Source organism: Crocodylus porosus, unplaced genomic scaffold (genome assembly GCF_001723895.1).
Source record: "Crocodylus porosus isolate Cpor-Errol unplaced genomic scaffold, CroPor_comp1, whole genome shotgun sequence".
Lineage (NCBI taxonomy): Eukaryota > Metazoa > Chordata > Crocodylia > Crocodylidae > Crocodylus > Crocodylus porosus.
The window spans coordinates 39788989-39801860 of record NW_017728951.1 but is presented as its reverse complement, the minus strand read 5'-3'; the positions used below and the strand labels follow the sequence as shown (position 1 = coordinate 39801860).

General features: G+C 42.6%; 1 protein-coding gene and 1 long non-coding RNA gene across 3 annotated transcripts in view; both read right to left on the bottom strand.

Moving 5' to 3' along the window:
• Positions 1-3149, bottom strand: part of LOC109323971 — a 4058-nt gene extending 909 nt beyond the window's left edge. Inside the window, exon 1 of the long non-coding RNA XR_002104805.1 lies at positions 3-3149. This is a non-coding gene — a long non-coding RNA (uncharacterized LOC109323971). The remainder of the gene's footprint in view (positions 1-2) is intronic.
• A 3127-nt stretch (positions 3150-6276) lies between these two features.
• Positions 6277-12872, bottom strand: part of ANXA7 (annexin A7) — a 32060-nt gene continuing 25464 nt past the window's right edge. For both annotated transcript variants that reach the window (XM_019555659.1, XM_019555658.1), the window contains exons 9-13: positions 12530-12700; positions 12066-12236; positions 11823-11898; positions 7517-7629; positions 6277-6607 (exon numbers count right to left, since the gene is read on the bottom strand). In XM_019555659.1, coding sequence (XP_019411204.1) covers positions 6485-6607; positions 7517-7629; positions 11823-11898; positions 12066-12236; positions 12530-12700 — 654 coding nt within the window. In that variant the 3' untranslated portion in view covers positions 6277-6484. The remainder of the gene's footprint in view (positions 6608-7516; positions 7630-11822; positions 11899-12065; positions 12237-12529; positions 12701-12872) is intronic.

Below are 12872 nucleotides of genomic sequence, written 5' to 3'. Positions count from 1 at the left end.
ACACATGCACACACTAATTTTAAAGTGAAAAATCATGGAACTGCTTAATTTTAAGGTACTTTTAATTGAACTTTGTACATTATGTTGAAGTAAATTTTGATTCATATCAAGTCTGTAAAGCTTGGCATTGTATTTTGTGTATGCATGTTTTCATTTTGCAAAATATTTAATATATTGGCCTATGATGTACATCTCTAGGTTACATAGATGTTATTGGTACTTTTAGTTCATTGTGAGTATTACAGTTGCATAAATAGCTAATCACTGGGCTGAATAGCTGCAAGCTTTTTATTATTTTTTAACTCTGTAAAGGAAACTGAAAATGTTATGGAAATACTTTTGTTTAGGCAATGCAGCGCATAAGTAATTGCTCTGTTCAACTGCTAAGGCATTAGTGAAAGTGTAAAATCGAGACTGCATGTATTTTGATAGCTACAGGACTGCTTGGTTAAAACTGAAATTCTATGCTGATTCGTTCACAAATAATGAACTGTACTGATTGCCTCTGTACTTTTGTTATATATTTTGACATTTGCTACCTTTCTCATCCCCTGGAACACAACTTGAAACTTAAGTCACTTGAGTTCATCTCCCTTTTTTTGTTTGCCATAAGGTACAATCTGTATATATACCCCTGTCTCAGTCAAAACTTTTATGCATGTTCTGAACTATTCAAGTATTTTATAAACAGTAGCACACAATAAATTTTGTGCATGGGCTGCGGCTCCTATCATTGTGTATTGGTTTTATTTTGAACGCTTAGGTCTAATCAGACCCAGGTTATTTTAAAACCTGAAGAGTATTTCTAACTATTTTTAAAATCAGAAAACAGTTTAATGAATGTAACTTGAGAGGGCAGGCTTAATTTATTTTCTGAGCAATATTTTAATATAATTGAAGCCAAAAATGTATTAACTTGAAGTCCTGCTGCTTCCAGGGAGAGTGTTAATATTTTATTAATGAGATTTTTAGAAACAGAACACCTAAGAATTTCTGTATTAAATTTGACGTTCATTATAGGTTTCTACAGAGCTATATCTAATGTGCAATGCTAGGCTTTACTCAAAAGAATAGCTGTTTATTGAGTTTTTTCATATGTGAGGACTGTGCATGATCTTTTAGGATGTGAACTAAGGTGATGTTTTTGATAGCAGGTAATATCAGAGCCAATCTTTCTGGCCAGTTTTGATTAAAGGCAAATGAGAAAATCTGCTGAATGTTACCAGTGTATATTAACCACAAAATTGTTACAATAGTGGTGATGGCTTATACATCCCAAAAACTTGAATTAATGTTTAAGTTTTACTGCATTTTAGATGCAGTGTAATTGGGAACAACCGTTCAAATGGTTGGAATACAGAAATCCAAGATCCAGACAGTGGTGAGTGGCCCCTGTGTTCCTGGACTCTCACTAGTTTGTGATACGTGACATTGGGAAGGAGAAAAATGGGCACCTGTATTACAAAGTTCTTTTTATCTGAGGAGCAGTCCATCAGTAGTCTTCCATGATGGTGTTCAGTTGGGAAAAAATCCAACAAGTTTTCACAAGGCAGTCTCTTAATGGACTGGCTCTCAATTAGTTGTTGTTCTGAGTCGGTGGGAGGTTGTGTATTAAAAGAAATACAATTGAAACCTCTGATACATAGAAGATACGTTCTCAGTGGCCAGGATCACAGCAAGAATGGAAGGCAGCAATGAAGTCTAATGTAACTTAAAAACTTTAGCTTGTTCAGAGTAGACATGTTTTATTAAGAGTTTTGTCTGACAGTCCTTTCACCCTGTAATTCTCTATTTTCCTAGAGCATCTTACATGAGGAGAAGTCTGCCGTTAGGTAGATAACTGCATTTTGCTTTTTAGTGTATGTACTTTGACATAAATGAAGATGGTCCTTCACCTTGTCTCTAGAAAAGTCCTAAATGTACCATGAGACTGAGTATTTTGAGCCATGTATTTTCCCAGTATGCTTTTAATGTTTCTGGTTGTTTGGATTCCAGATTGGATATTTTCAGATTAAGTCAGAAAAGCAGGATGGGGACTACTATTTATACTCTAGCACCATTCCGTCATGTTTCAGCAACTCATTCTTCCTCATTATTATCTACCTGGGTGTTCAGCTTTGCTATTTGCAATTGTGTTTTTTCCCTTAACTATGAAATTGGGACCTACCAACAGAGGGCATCCAGGTGTGGCCTTGTGCATTGCCATACGTTATTTTATCAGACCTAGTAGTGAACAGCTGCAAGCAAGACAGCTGAAAATATCAGTATCTGATGTTGCTAGGTTTGAAAAATCAGAAAATACAGTAATTGTTTGACAAATTGTTCTCTCTGTCCTGTCTTCCTATGGGTAGTTATTTGGATAGTAAGAACTGAGGTGGCTGAAAGCCCCTGTCTGGAAAAAAAATAGATTTATATCTCCATTACTAAACTTGCTTTGAGAAGGTGAGTCTTCATGCCATGAGTGTTTCTCTCATTGGTCAAGACATCAGAAGGAAAGATTCCTGGCTAATAACGAGTGTGTATTTTCCCCATCATTTGTATGCACTTGCTAGACTTCTTTTTTTAAAAGGAAAAGTCCTGATTATTTTTGCTTCCTGCACTAAACATTGAAGAGACTGATATAAATGGCTTTGTGCCAGTTTTGTATTGTCTCTCGTCTTTGTCTACACAGGGATCTACATGACCTGCAGCGTGAACTACATCTTCTGACTCTGCATTACACTTCACTCAACAGTTGTGCATTGGCCTTAGGAGATGAAGACTGCAGTGTGGTGCCGTGTAGTACATTTTAGCCATGCCCCAGTTAGGGCTGGGTATTTGACCAATCAAATATCAGTTGAAAATTGTAAAAAATTGTCAGTGGGTCCAAATAATACACAGAGAAAGCATAATTTTTGCACTAAGATGTGTCAAGAAACAAAAAAATTTGTCAAGAAAACTACCAAAAATATAGGGTGGGTTTTTTTGTGAAATTGCTATAATCTTTGACTGGTCAAAAAATATGCAGTCAGTGGACAATATTGTTCTTTCCCACCCTACCCCCAATTGGCCTTCTGTTAGGACAGAAGGGTTGGCACAGAAACCCTATGCAATTCATAATGGCTGAAGGTAAGTTGTATTCTCGGGGTTTTTTCTTAGGGCACTATCCTACCCACTTTGAACAATGTAAAGGTGCTTTCTTGAGAGAGAGGCCCAATGTGTAGAATACGTTCCAGTAACTGCCAGCTTTCACCACTCTGACAGGTGAGTTAATGCATAGATTGGTGTAAGTGCCTTGAATCTGGAGTAATAATGCAAGGAAAAGTCTAGTTTAAAAAAAAAAAAAGTTGTCAGGTGTCTGTCATCTGTGCTGAGGTAGCCATTAGTTCAATACTGTGATAGCATTTATTGTCAGTTGCTGCCCTGGTGTAGCTGTTCACATGTTCCCTCTGGATCCCAGAGCAGTTTAAGTCTGTGAGCAAAGCCTATGAAAATTGCACCAGTGTCCAGGAATTCCAGGTGCAAAGCATCAGGGGGTTTTTTCACCCCCCACATCTTTGAAGACTCGCTGCCACCTAGTGACCTAAATTGGAGATTGAACAATGATACAATTCATTTTAGACCATGTAGTTGTGTCTACTAGGGATTTCAAAGGTACAGCTCATTAAAGCCCTTCCATCTAGATCTGTCCCGCTGCCCCAAATAGGTTTGCCACCCCTGCTGCATAATCCAACTACGCAGAATCATGGTCTTACTCAGTCTCCACCAAACAATTTTCAAGACTTCTCTGTGAAGTGGTCTAGGTCTCGACTATCCAGCTGGCAGCCTACAAGCTGCTCCCAGCCCATGGGTTCCCATCCAACCACTATGCATCCACAGCCGTGCTCCCTGCAGGCAGGGTACTACAGTAGTGAGGAGACTGGAGCCTGGTGCCTTCATGGCAGGGAGTGCGGGGAACATGTAGCGTGGCTCCCAGCTGCGCAGATGTTGGTCAGCTCTTGTCTAGGTTGTTACTGCTATACAGGTCCATTTAACTGAAATCTTAAACGGCTGGTTTAAGCACAAAGACAGGCAGGTGTTCCCCTTTCTGAAGTTGGGCAGAATATGCACTCTGATTTCAGGAAGAGGGAGTGTGGGTCCCTTTTGATTTTGTTTGTTACAAGGAAATTCAGACAGTATTTCAAAGATCCTGCAAGCCATCTGGTTTTAATGTTAATGGTGCGTAAATACGTTGAACATCAGCTGACTTAGCTGGATCTTAATAGTACTATACCAAGCATGCTTATTTATATCAGGATAAAATTAACTTGAACAGTTGAATGGGGTTGCCTCTTTTGGCCTGAGGCAATTGATAATCATTTGTAGCACATACGAAAAGGCAAGCAGGTCGTGCTGCAACTGTTCTTTTCATCCTCACTGGGAATTTGCTAGGATGATCAGGCTACCTAATGCCTGAGGGCAGTCTCAATATTTTGCCTAAAGTATGGGGTCAAAGCTGTGGTCCAGGCTGATTTGTGGAGGGGAGCGGGGTGTCTGGTGGTGTTTGTGAGTTCTAGGTACTATTTTTGGAGCCTGTTTAAAGTCAGTCTGCACAAGTCCCTCCAGCAGTCAGAAGGGTGCACCTTGCAGGATTGCTTAAAACCAGAACCAGGCTATTCGATGTACATGCCTGCTAGGAACTGCTCTATTCAGGTACTTGGTTCCTGCTTTCTTATTTTGTTGCAGCTTCTCCCATTCCGTTTGTTCCTCCCCACTTGAAGCACTTTCACATTTAAAGGGGAGACTCTAGCTTATATTCTCTCTGGACCAAAAGTAGCTACAACAGCAAGATTTGACATTTTTTTTAAGCTGATTTTACTATGTTACCCTCTTTCACATCAGCCTCCTTAAATAGCTAGTGAGGACTGCAGTTGTGGTCACAGAAACACATGGTAAGTTTATAAGAAGCTGCTTTAGAATCAAACCAGAAGTAAGCTATTGGGTTTTTTGTATGTGGAACTGAAAAAATATGTCTCCTGTGTCTAACATGAAAACTTACCGAGTGTTTGTGTACCAAAGGACTGCAAATGTAGGCAAGCCAAAAGTGCTTTGTTGTCAGAGGAGGACAAGCCCATTCAGCTTTGGGAGGGCTCTAGTAGTAACTCTAATCTGGACAGAGGCCTGCATCTGCTACTGGCTGCATTCAAATGAGGGACCACCACCATTAGGAAACAAGTCACAGGCCCGTACCTTGTTTTCTTGAGCAGCAAGAGCAGCTGAACTTTTGCAACTGAAGGGGGATACAAACCCATGGATGTATGTTACTCAGGGCCCACTTCTGTCCCTATTAACTTAAAGATACCAACATGCTGCACTGGAAATGTTTGAAATTGTAAATAGAAAGGCATTTCTTCTAACACCTGTGGAGGGGCAGACATTAGTGAACAGTTTACTTTTGTGGCTTTTGCTCATGAACCTCCATGGCTGTCCTCAGGAAAGAGATGCATGAGTTATTCTCAGCCATGTGTGCCAATATATCTTTAAGAGTACTAGGATTCAGGTATGTTAGTCTGAAGAATTCTGCTAAAGCTAAGTTCCACCCTGGCTCTGGGTAGTCAGGCTGCTGTTTCTGTACGTCTTCTCCAAAGGGCAGGTAGAAACGGTTTACATGCATTTTTTCAGCCTCCTCACTTTTTAACATTTGTGTAAAGGTGCATATATAATTAATGGAGAGGTCATGCAAGTGTTAGCATGATCTGTACCCACCTTACTGAAGTTGCTTGTGTTAAGAGAAATTAGTTTTATTCAAAAAGAGTAGTTGCCAGTGAGTAGAAACTGCACATACAAACTTACTTTGCAACCTGAAGTGACAGATGCTTGGAAAAGGGGCACACTCATTCACTGTTCTGAACCCCCTTAGCTCTTAAATTCAAGGAGTGATGCCAACAATGTGCACTTTTACAGGATTGTACCAGGTAGCAATAAGAGGCCCACTCGTATTCAAGATCAAAAGGCCTTTCAGCTTTAAGTATCTGAATACCCTACTATGAGGATTAAGAGTGATTGAACTGACATTTATGGTGACAGCTGAGAAGAAAGTTTAGCTTCATGATTCTACTTTTTAACCATTTTGACTGTCCAGGTCAAATGTGTACAGGACCTTTTTGCCTTTACAGTAGAAGTGATTTTGTACTAACTGTTCTTGAGGGAAACTGGAGCAGAAATCAGATTTGTAGTTATTTTTCAATGGGTCAAAGACAACTGACACCTAAGGTAGCAGATATATACACATACATACATACATACACACACACACCTACACACACATTTTTATATAATGTAAAGTACAATAGTATGTTTCCAACTTAAGGCAAGTGTATGTGCAAAATAAAAGCTTTAAAATCATTTATCATTAAGGCATATTTGGTATATAGCATGAAATCATTCCCATAGGTACATGCAAGGGCAAGTGTGTTTCTCTGCTTTGCTATATAGGTCATTAAGTTTGTTTAAAAAATAATAATTTCTATTGCCCAACAATTGCCAGCAGCAAACGCCTGTAGTCACCGCTTGTGTCACTTGCTATCATTGTTGCCAAAGTCTTCTGGTACAGCTGTGTAAACATCTGTTTGATCTGCACAAGATCAATCTGTGCCAAAAGAAATAAGGTGAGCACAAAATTATTTTTGACAAGTAAAAGCAATTCATCCGATGTTATATATCTGTCAGGATAATTTCAGTAGTAGAGAGAGACAACCCATTTGCAACGAACCCAGGCAAAACTATAAGCAGACAGGCAAGAGGTTCTCTGTTTATTAAGCTGCCATTTCAGAAGTAACAGAAACAATTCTGTCAAAGCTGCACTTAGCCTCCAGATCCTAGCAGAATCTGAGGAAGAATGTCATTGAGGCTTCTGTTACCAAGTTTCCTATAAAAGTGGCTGCCTGGGGTAACTTTATCTCCTTTCAAAGATTCTTTCCTAACTCCAAGGGTCTCCTTAATTAACCATCTCACACAGGACCTCCCCACACATGTATTCAGGTGGGCAAGTCATTTTGGAAGCAAAAGATGCATTCAGTCTGAAAGGGTGAAGACACAAATGCTTGAAATTCTTTCAAAAGGGGAAGGTTCAGCTGATCTGTTCTAAGTACTGTGTATGAATGAGCTAAGAACTGTTCAAATGCAACAAACCTACTCCTTCACCCAGGGTTAAAACTTTCCCTTTTATAAAGGGTTCTAAACTGAGGATGAGAAATGCAAGATATTAAAATAATCTCCACTCCAGTTTGAGAATACTACTGTGATACTTCATTTTACATGAGCCCCTCATCCAGCTATTAACTTTGTAGTAGATGGGAGTCATGGATTCTAGGAGGCTAGTAACATCTCAGAGTGAGCTGAATATTTACAACCAGGCAAGTCCTGTTTCCAGTAAAGGAACTTGATCTGCAAAGAGTTACATTTGCAATAAAAGATTGATTTCAGCTACAGGTAAAGTTGACATCAAAACCTTTAAACTCCATTTCTTCCTTGCTTGGAGAAACAAAATGGTTCTTACCTCGCTGCGAGTGACTATAATTCTGATGAGTGTTGAATCGTCTGTGCCCGCTCCTTTCATAGAATGGTAAAGTCTCTCAGCAAAAAAGGCTGGACGATTTAGAGCACACTGCACTGCAAAACACATGTACAGTGTTAGTTCAGGTTCTGTATACCGTTGCTGCTGTTCATTCGGCAATATTGCATGATTTTTGCTAAAACACTTAATAGTAAATCCTGTCAAACAAACATCTGATCAAGCAGTTGATAGTTTAAAGTACTTAAATCCCAGGAGGATGGGAACAGTGTTTATGGTCTCTTAAGCGTGACAACATTATATGCACATAGGTAAGATTACAGCTCAGCTTCCATTGTTGGCTGCCCAGCATTCTAATATTATAAAAGCTTACACTTAAGCCTGTCTGTCTGTCTGTAACACTTTATTTGCACTCCGATTGGCTGACAGAAACAGCCAATCAGAGTGCTCCAAGCATGGAAGTGTGCTGCCATGATTCCAAAGCTGTGCTGAGGAGGGGACAGAGGGTGGGAGACCTGGCCTCAGCTCCCCCACCCCGCTCCCTGCCAGATGCAAAACAGCAGCAGCATAGGGTGTTAGGTGGCGGCACTCCATCCCATCCCATCCCCACCCTGCTCATTCTTGACGGTCAGTTGGCTAGTTTAAATATGAACTCTGACATGGCTATTTAAAAATTACAATTCAGTGTGATGGTCCAAAAGGACAACTCTTTTGAAAGTTCACTGCAATCTTAATTCTATAAAAATTGTTAAAGGAAACACTCAAACTATTCACTTAAAAACCTCTTTCCATTAAATAATCAATATGAAACCTCTCTCTTCTAGCTCTATAGCTAGAATTTTATCACTGTAAGTGCACATTTCACAGGCACTGGGTGGCAGATTTAAATTATCTGTGTTCAGCTGCACATTTCATGAGAGTTCTTTTCCATTGCTGACTTCCCTGGGACAAGCACTGATTTTTTTGCAGTGCTTCAGTGGAATCCATACCTAGCAGAGCTCTAAACTGCACAATCAGCAATGGCTGCAGAAATGGCATCTTTCAGGATTAAAATTCTGAGGTACTGGGAAGAGGTAAAAGGATCTGTTGACTAACAGTAACAGCAGAGTTTAGGGAGCTTCTAATACTACAGGAACCCCCATCTTATAACAGATTCATTTTTTTTACTGTACTGTTTCATAGAAGTTGTGATTCTTAAATGATTATTTTTAGTGTATATTCATTTTTTCTTATGGACATTATTTTAAGCTTGATTTTTTCCAGCCACCATTGTACAGTATGTTGGAGAAAACCTCTAGCTTGCTAATCCTTCTTATGCTGGAGCTGCTAACTTCTTTTATTACTGAATGCTCTAAATCCTCCACCTTCCTTTTAAATAGGTGTGGATGCTTAGTAGCCAGAATGTAAAGACATGAATGAGATTTAATTCAGAAGAGAATACTGGAAATGATTATACCACAGAATCAGAATAGGGCTAGAAGGGAGCCCAAGAGATCGTCTAGTCCAGTATTTCTCAATCCATACGTTATAACCCAAAACTGGGTCACAAAACTATATTAAAAGGTCATGAACACACTTTAAATCTTTTCTCTTGCAGGCTGGCAGAGTTGCAGCCTGCAAAGGGCTGCTTGGGGCCTTCCCTCCCCTATGCACCCACCCCCTACTCCACACACTGGGGGCAAACAGGTCAGGAGTGAGGAGCACTGGGTCGGGGACTAGCCACCGATGTTTAAAACGGGTCCTGGTACAAGAAAGGCTGAGAACCACTGATCTAGTTCAACCTCCTACTCAAGGCAAGATCATCCCTGACTAAACCATCCCAATGTCTAACTTGCTCTAAAAAACATCCAAGGATGGAGATGCCAGAATTTGTCTAGGTAGCCTATTCCAATACTTAACTGTCCTCATAATGAGGCAGTTCATACTAATCGCCAGCCTAAATTTCCCCAGCCACAATTTGACGTTTGCTTCTAGACCTGGCCTCTACAGCCAGATAATAATTTTATCATCTTTTTTTGACCTGGAAAGATGTGGGCAGCGGGGTCCCCCAAGTCTCAGTCCTTGGATCTGAGCTATTCAATGTCTTCATCAGTGACTTGGATGAGGGCATGGAGGGCACTCTGTCCAAATTTGCGGATGACACAAAATTATGGGGTGAAGTTAACACACTAGTGGGAAGGGGTCAAATCCAGGCAAACCTGGACAGGTTGGAAAAGCGGGCAGAACACAATAGGATGCAGTTCAACAAAGACAAGTGCAAAGTATTGCATCTACAGGGAAGGAATCACCAACACAATCTATAGGCTAGGGGATGACCTTCTCAGCACTACAGCAGCAGAAAGGGATCTTGGAGTCACAGCTGACTCCAAATGAATATGAGCTGTCAATGTGACAAAGTAATCAATAAAGCTAACTGCATTTTATCATGCATTTGCAGGTGCATCACAAACAGGTCCAGGGAGGTGATACTTCCCCTCTGCCGCACTGGTCAGGCCACAGTTGAAGTGCGGCGCTCAGAACTGGACACAGTACTCCAAGAAGTATGTGGACAACCTTCAGAGGATTCAAGAGGAGGGTCACTCGTATGGTTAGGGGCCTGCAGGCAAAGCCCTACAAGGAGAAATTGAGGGACAGCAAGAAATTGGAGATGCTCTGTTTACTATGGCAGCCCTTGGAATAACCAGGAACAACAGCCACAAACTGACAGAGAGCAGAGTTAGGTTAGACATCAGGAAGAACTTCTTTATAGTAAGGATTGCCAGAATCTGGAATGGGCTTCCAAGGGAGGTGGTACTCTCCCCTACCTTGGGGAGTCTTTAGGAAGAAACTGGACAAGCACCTGGCTGGGGTCATCTGACCGCAGCGTTCTTTAATGCTCAGGGCAGGGGGTCAGACTCAATGATCTATTGAGGTCCCTTCTGACCCCAACAACTATGAAGCGTGGCATGCAAAACTGAACATAGTACTCCAGGTGAGGCCTCACCAGTGGTGAATAGAGTGGGATAATCACTTCCCTTGATTTGCAAATTAACCTCATATTAACAGAACCCACTATGATTTTAGCCTTTTTCACAAGTGCACGCTGTTGGCTGACATTCGGCCACTGTGCCTCCCCACCCCTTCCTCCCTCCCTCCCTCCCAGGTCCTCATCTGCAGTACTGCAGCCTCCTCAGTCTGTATTTGTGCATGTGCCCCAACTGAAGGACTCTGAATTCTCCTTATGAAATGTCATTAATTGGTTTAATTCAATGCAACTGATTTATCAATATAACTTAGCTACATTTAACTTGGAGAAGATCAGCATCTACTTCAGGGGTAGGCAACATCTTTTGGCCGGAGTGCCAAAAAACACCAAAATGCCTACCTTGGAAGGTGCCAGAGTGCCGGCATGGCAGAAAAATAAAACAAGGACAAGAGGTACATGGCAGGATGCCTTGCTTGTTCCCCTTGCCCCCCACCCAAACCCTCTGCCCCCCAGCCCTACTGCCCCTTGCCCCTGCCCCACAGCTCAGACTCTGTGGCTGCCAGCAGCTATCCCAGCTCTGGGTAGCTGCTGGAGCCTGGGTGCTCCAAGTAGGCCTTGCAGTGTCCCAGCTGCCTGCTAGAAGCAGCCGGGGATCCCAGCTGGGAGCAGCTCCCCAGAGCCGGGGCGGCTGCAGCCGGGAGTCTCCAAACAGCTGTGCCGGGCTCCGGCACCAGCTCTGCACTGGCGCGTGCAGGCGCGCCATGGTGGGGGTGGGGCCTGAGGCAGCGCAGCCCCGGTCTCTCCCCTGCTCCCAGCACAGAGGTGATGAGCCTGACGCAGTTGTTTGTAGCCTGCCCGCTCCCAGGCTGGCTACAAACAGCTGTGTCGGGCTCATCACCTCTGTGCCAGGAGCAGGGGAGAAACCGGGGCTGTGCTGCCTCAGGCCCTGCCCCCACTGCCCACTCCGAGGCGTGCCTGCACGCGCTGGTGCAGAGCTAGTGCCGGAGCCTGGCACAGCTGTTTGGAGACTCCCGGCTGCAGCCGCCCCGGCTCTGGGGAGCTGCTGCCAGCCGGGATCCCTGGCTGCTTCCAGCAGGCAGCTGGGACACTGCAAGGCCTGCTCAAAGCAGCCCAGGCTCTGTCGCTGGCAGTAGGTGCCCGGAGCCAGCTGGCTGCCGTGTGCCAAGCAAAATGGCCTTGCATGCCACGCTCAGCATGCATGCCAGGGGTTGCCGACCCCGATCTACTTCACCGAAATCATGAAAGTTCATCTTTGAGTCAGAACTAGGTAGCCATTAATTCCTTCAAAAAATATATATGACTTACAGATAGCCTTCAGACCACGTTCTACATTTCCAGAAAACTCCCGGTCAATGCTGCTTAACAAATCACGATTAGCAATCTGCAAAGAAAAGGTAAAGGGGTTTAATCTTTTACATGTGTTGTGGGAATGGAGCCAAATTCAACCCTGACAAATGTGGAACAAATCCATTTGTTGTCAGTGGAGTTTTGCCCATTTTTACCTCAGGGCTGAATTTGATTCAGAACCTTTAATTGAAGAGCTTCTACCTTAGCATATACTTCAGCTGTAGCTTTCAGCTGGGGAAAGCTTCTAGTTGCTAGAACCATGTTGAAGCAAGACTCATCAGTCCCAAGTTTCCCTTCACCAGCTTGGTAAAGACGTTGAGCATCCTCTTGAGCTTTTTGGTAGTCCACATTTTGATTCTCATCCCTGTTACCCTGCAGATGAAGATATTAAATGTGGAATCAAATGATGTGCCTGCAGTGGATCACAGCACAGCAAGGTTTTCAAAGACAAGGCCTTACGTTCTACAGCTGAACAACCGTTAGAGCTCTGCTAGTTTCTGAGAAAACCTGACTGGTTAGAGAAGCACACACACATCTGCTCTCAGTCATACTTTGCTGGCCTACATAAACAAGTGAGGTCTGGAGCAAAGACTGCACCCACAGATTTTGTTCTGTCCTAAAGGCACAGAAGTCCACAAGTCCTTACTCCTTTCCACATGGCTTACCTGGCACATAGAGATAAGCAGTCGTTCAAAGTGTCCTGAGGTGTCTGCTCTGATATCCTTCTCGATGTCTCTTCCAAATTCTGTTTTGTAGCACCTGACTATGTCTCGAATTTCCTGGTTTGTTCTTGTACAGAGGATCTCAATCAGCACTCTCTCCTGAGTGCCTGCTCCCTAGAGGCAAAGAAAGAGCATGTCACTCCACCAGAAGAACCATTTACCAGTTTGCGTACAGTTATAAGCACACCCGACAGCTAGCCAAATTTATACCATATTCTGAAGTTACTCTAGTGCGGTCTGTCTCTGTCTTCTGAAAGCTCTAAATCCTCTAGTCTCATTTTAAATT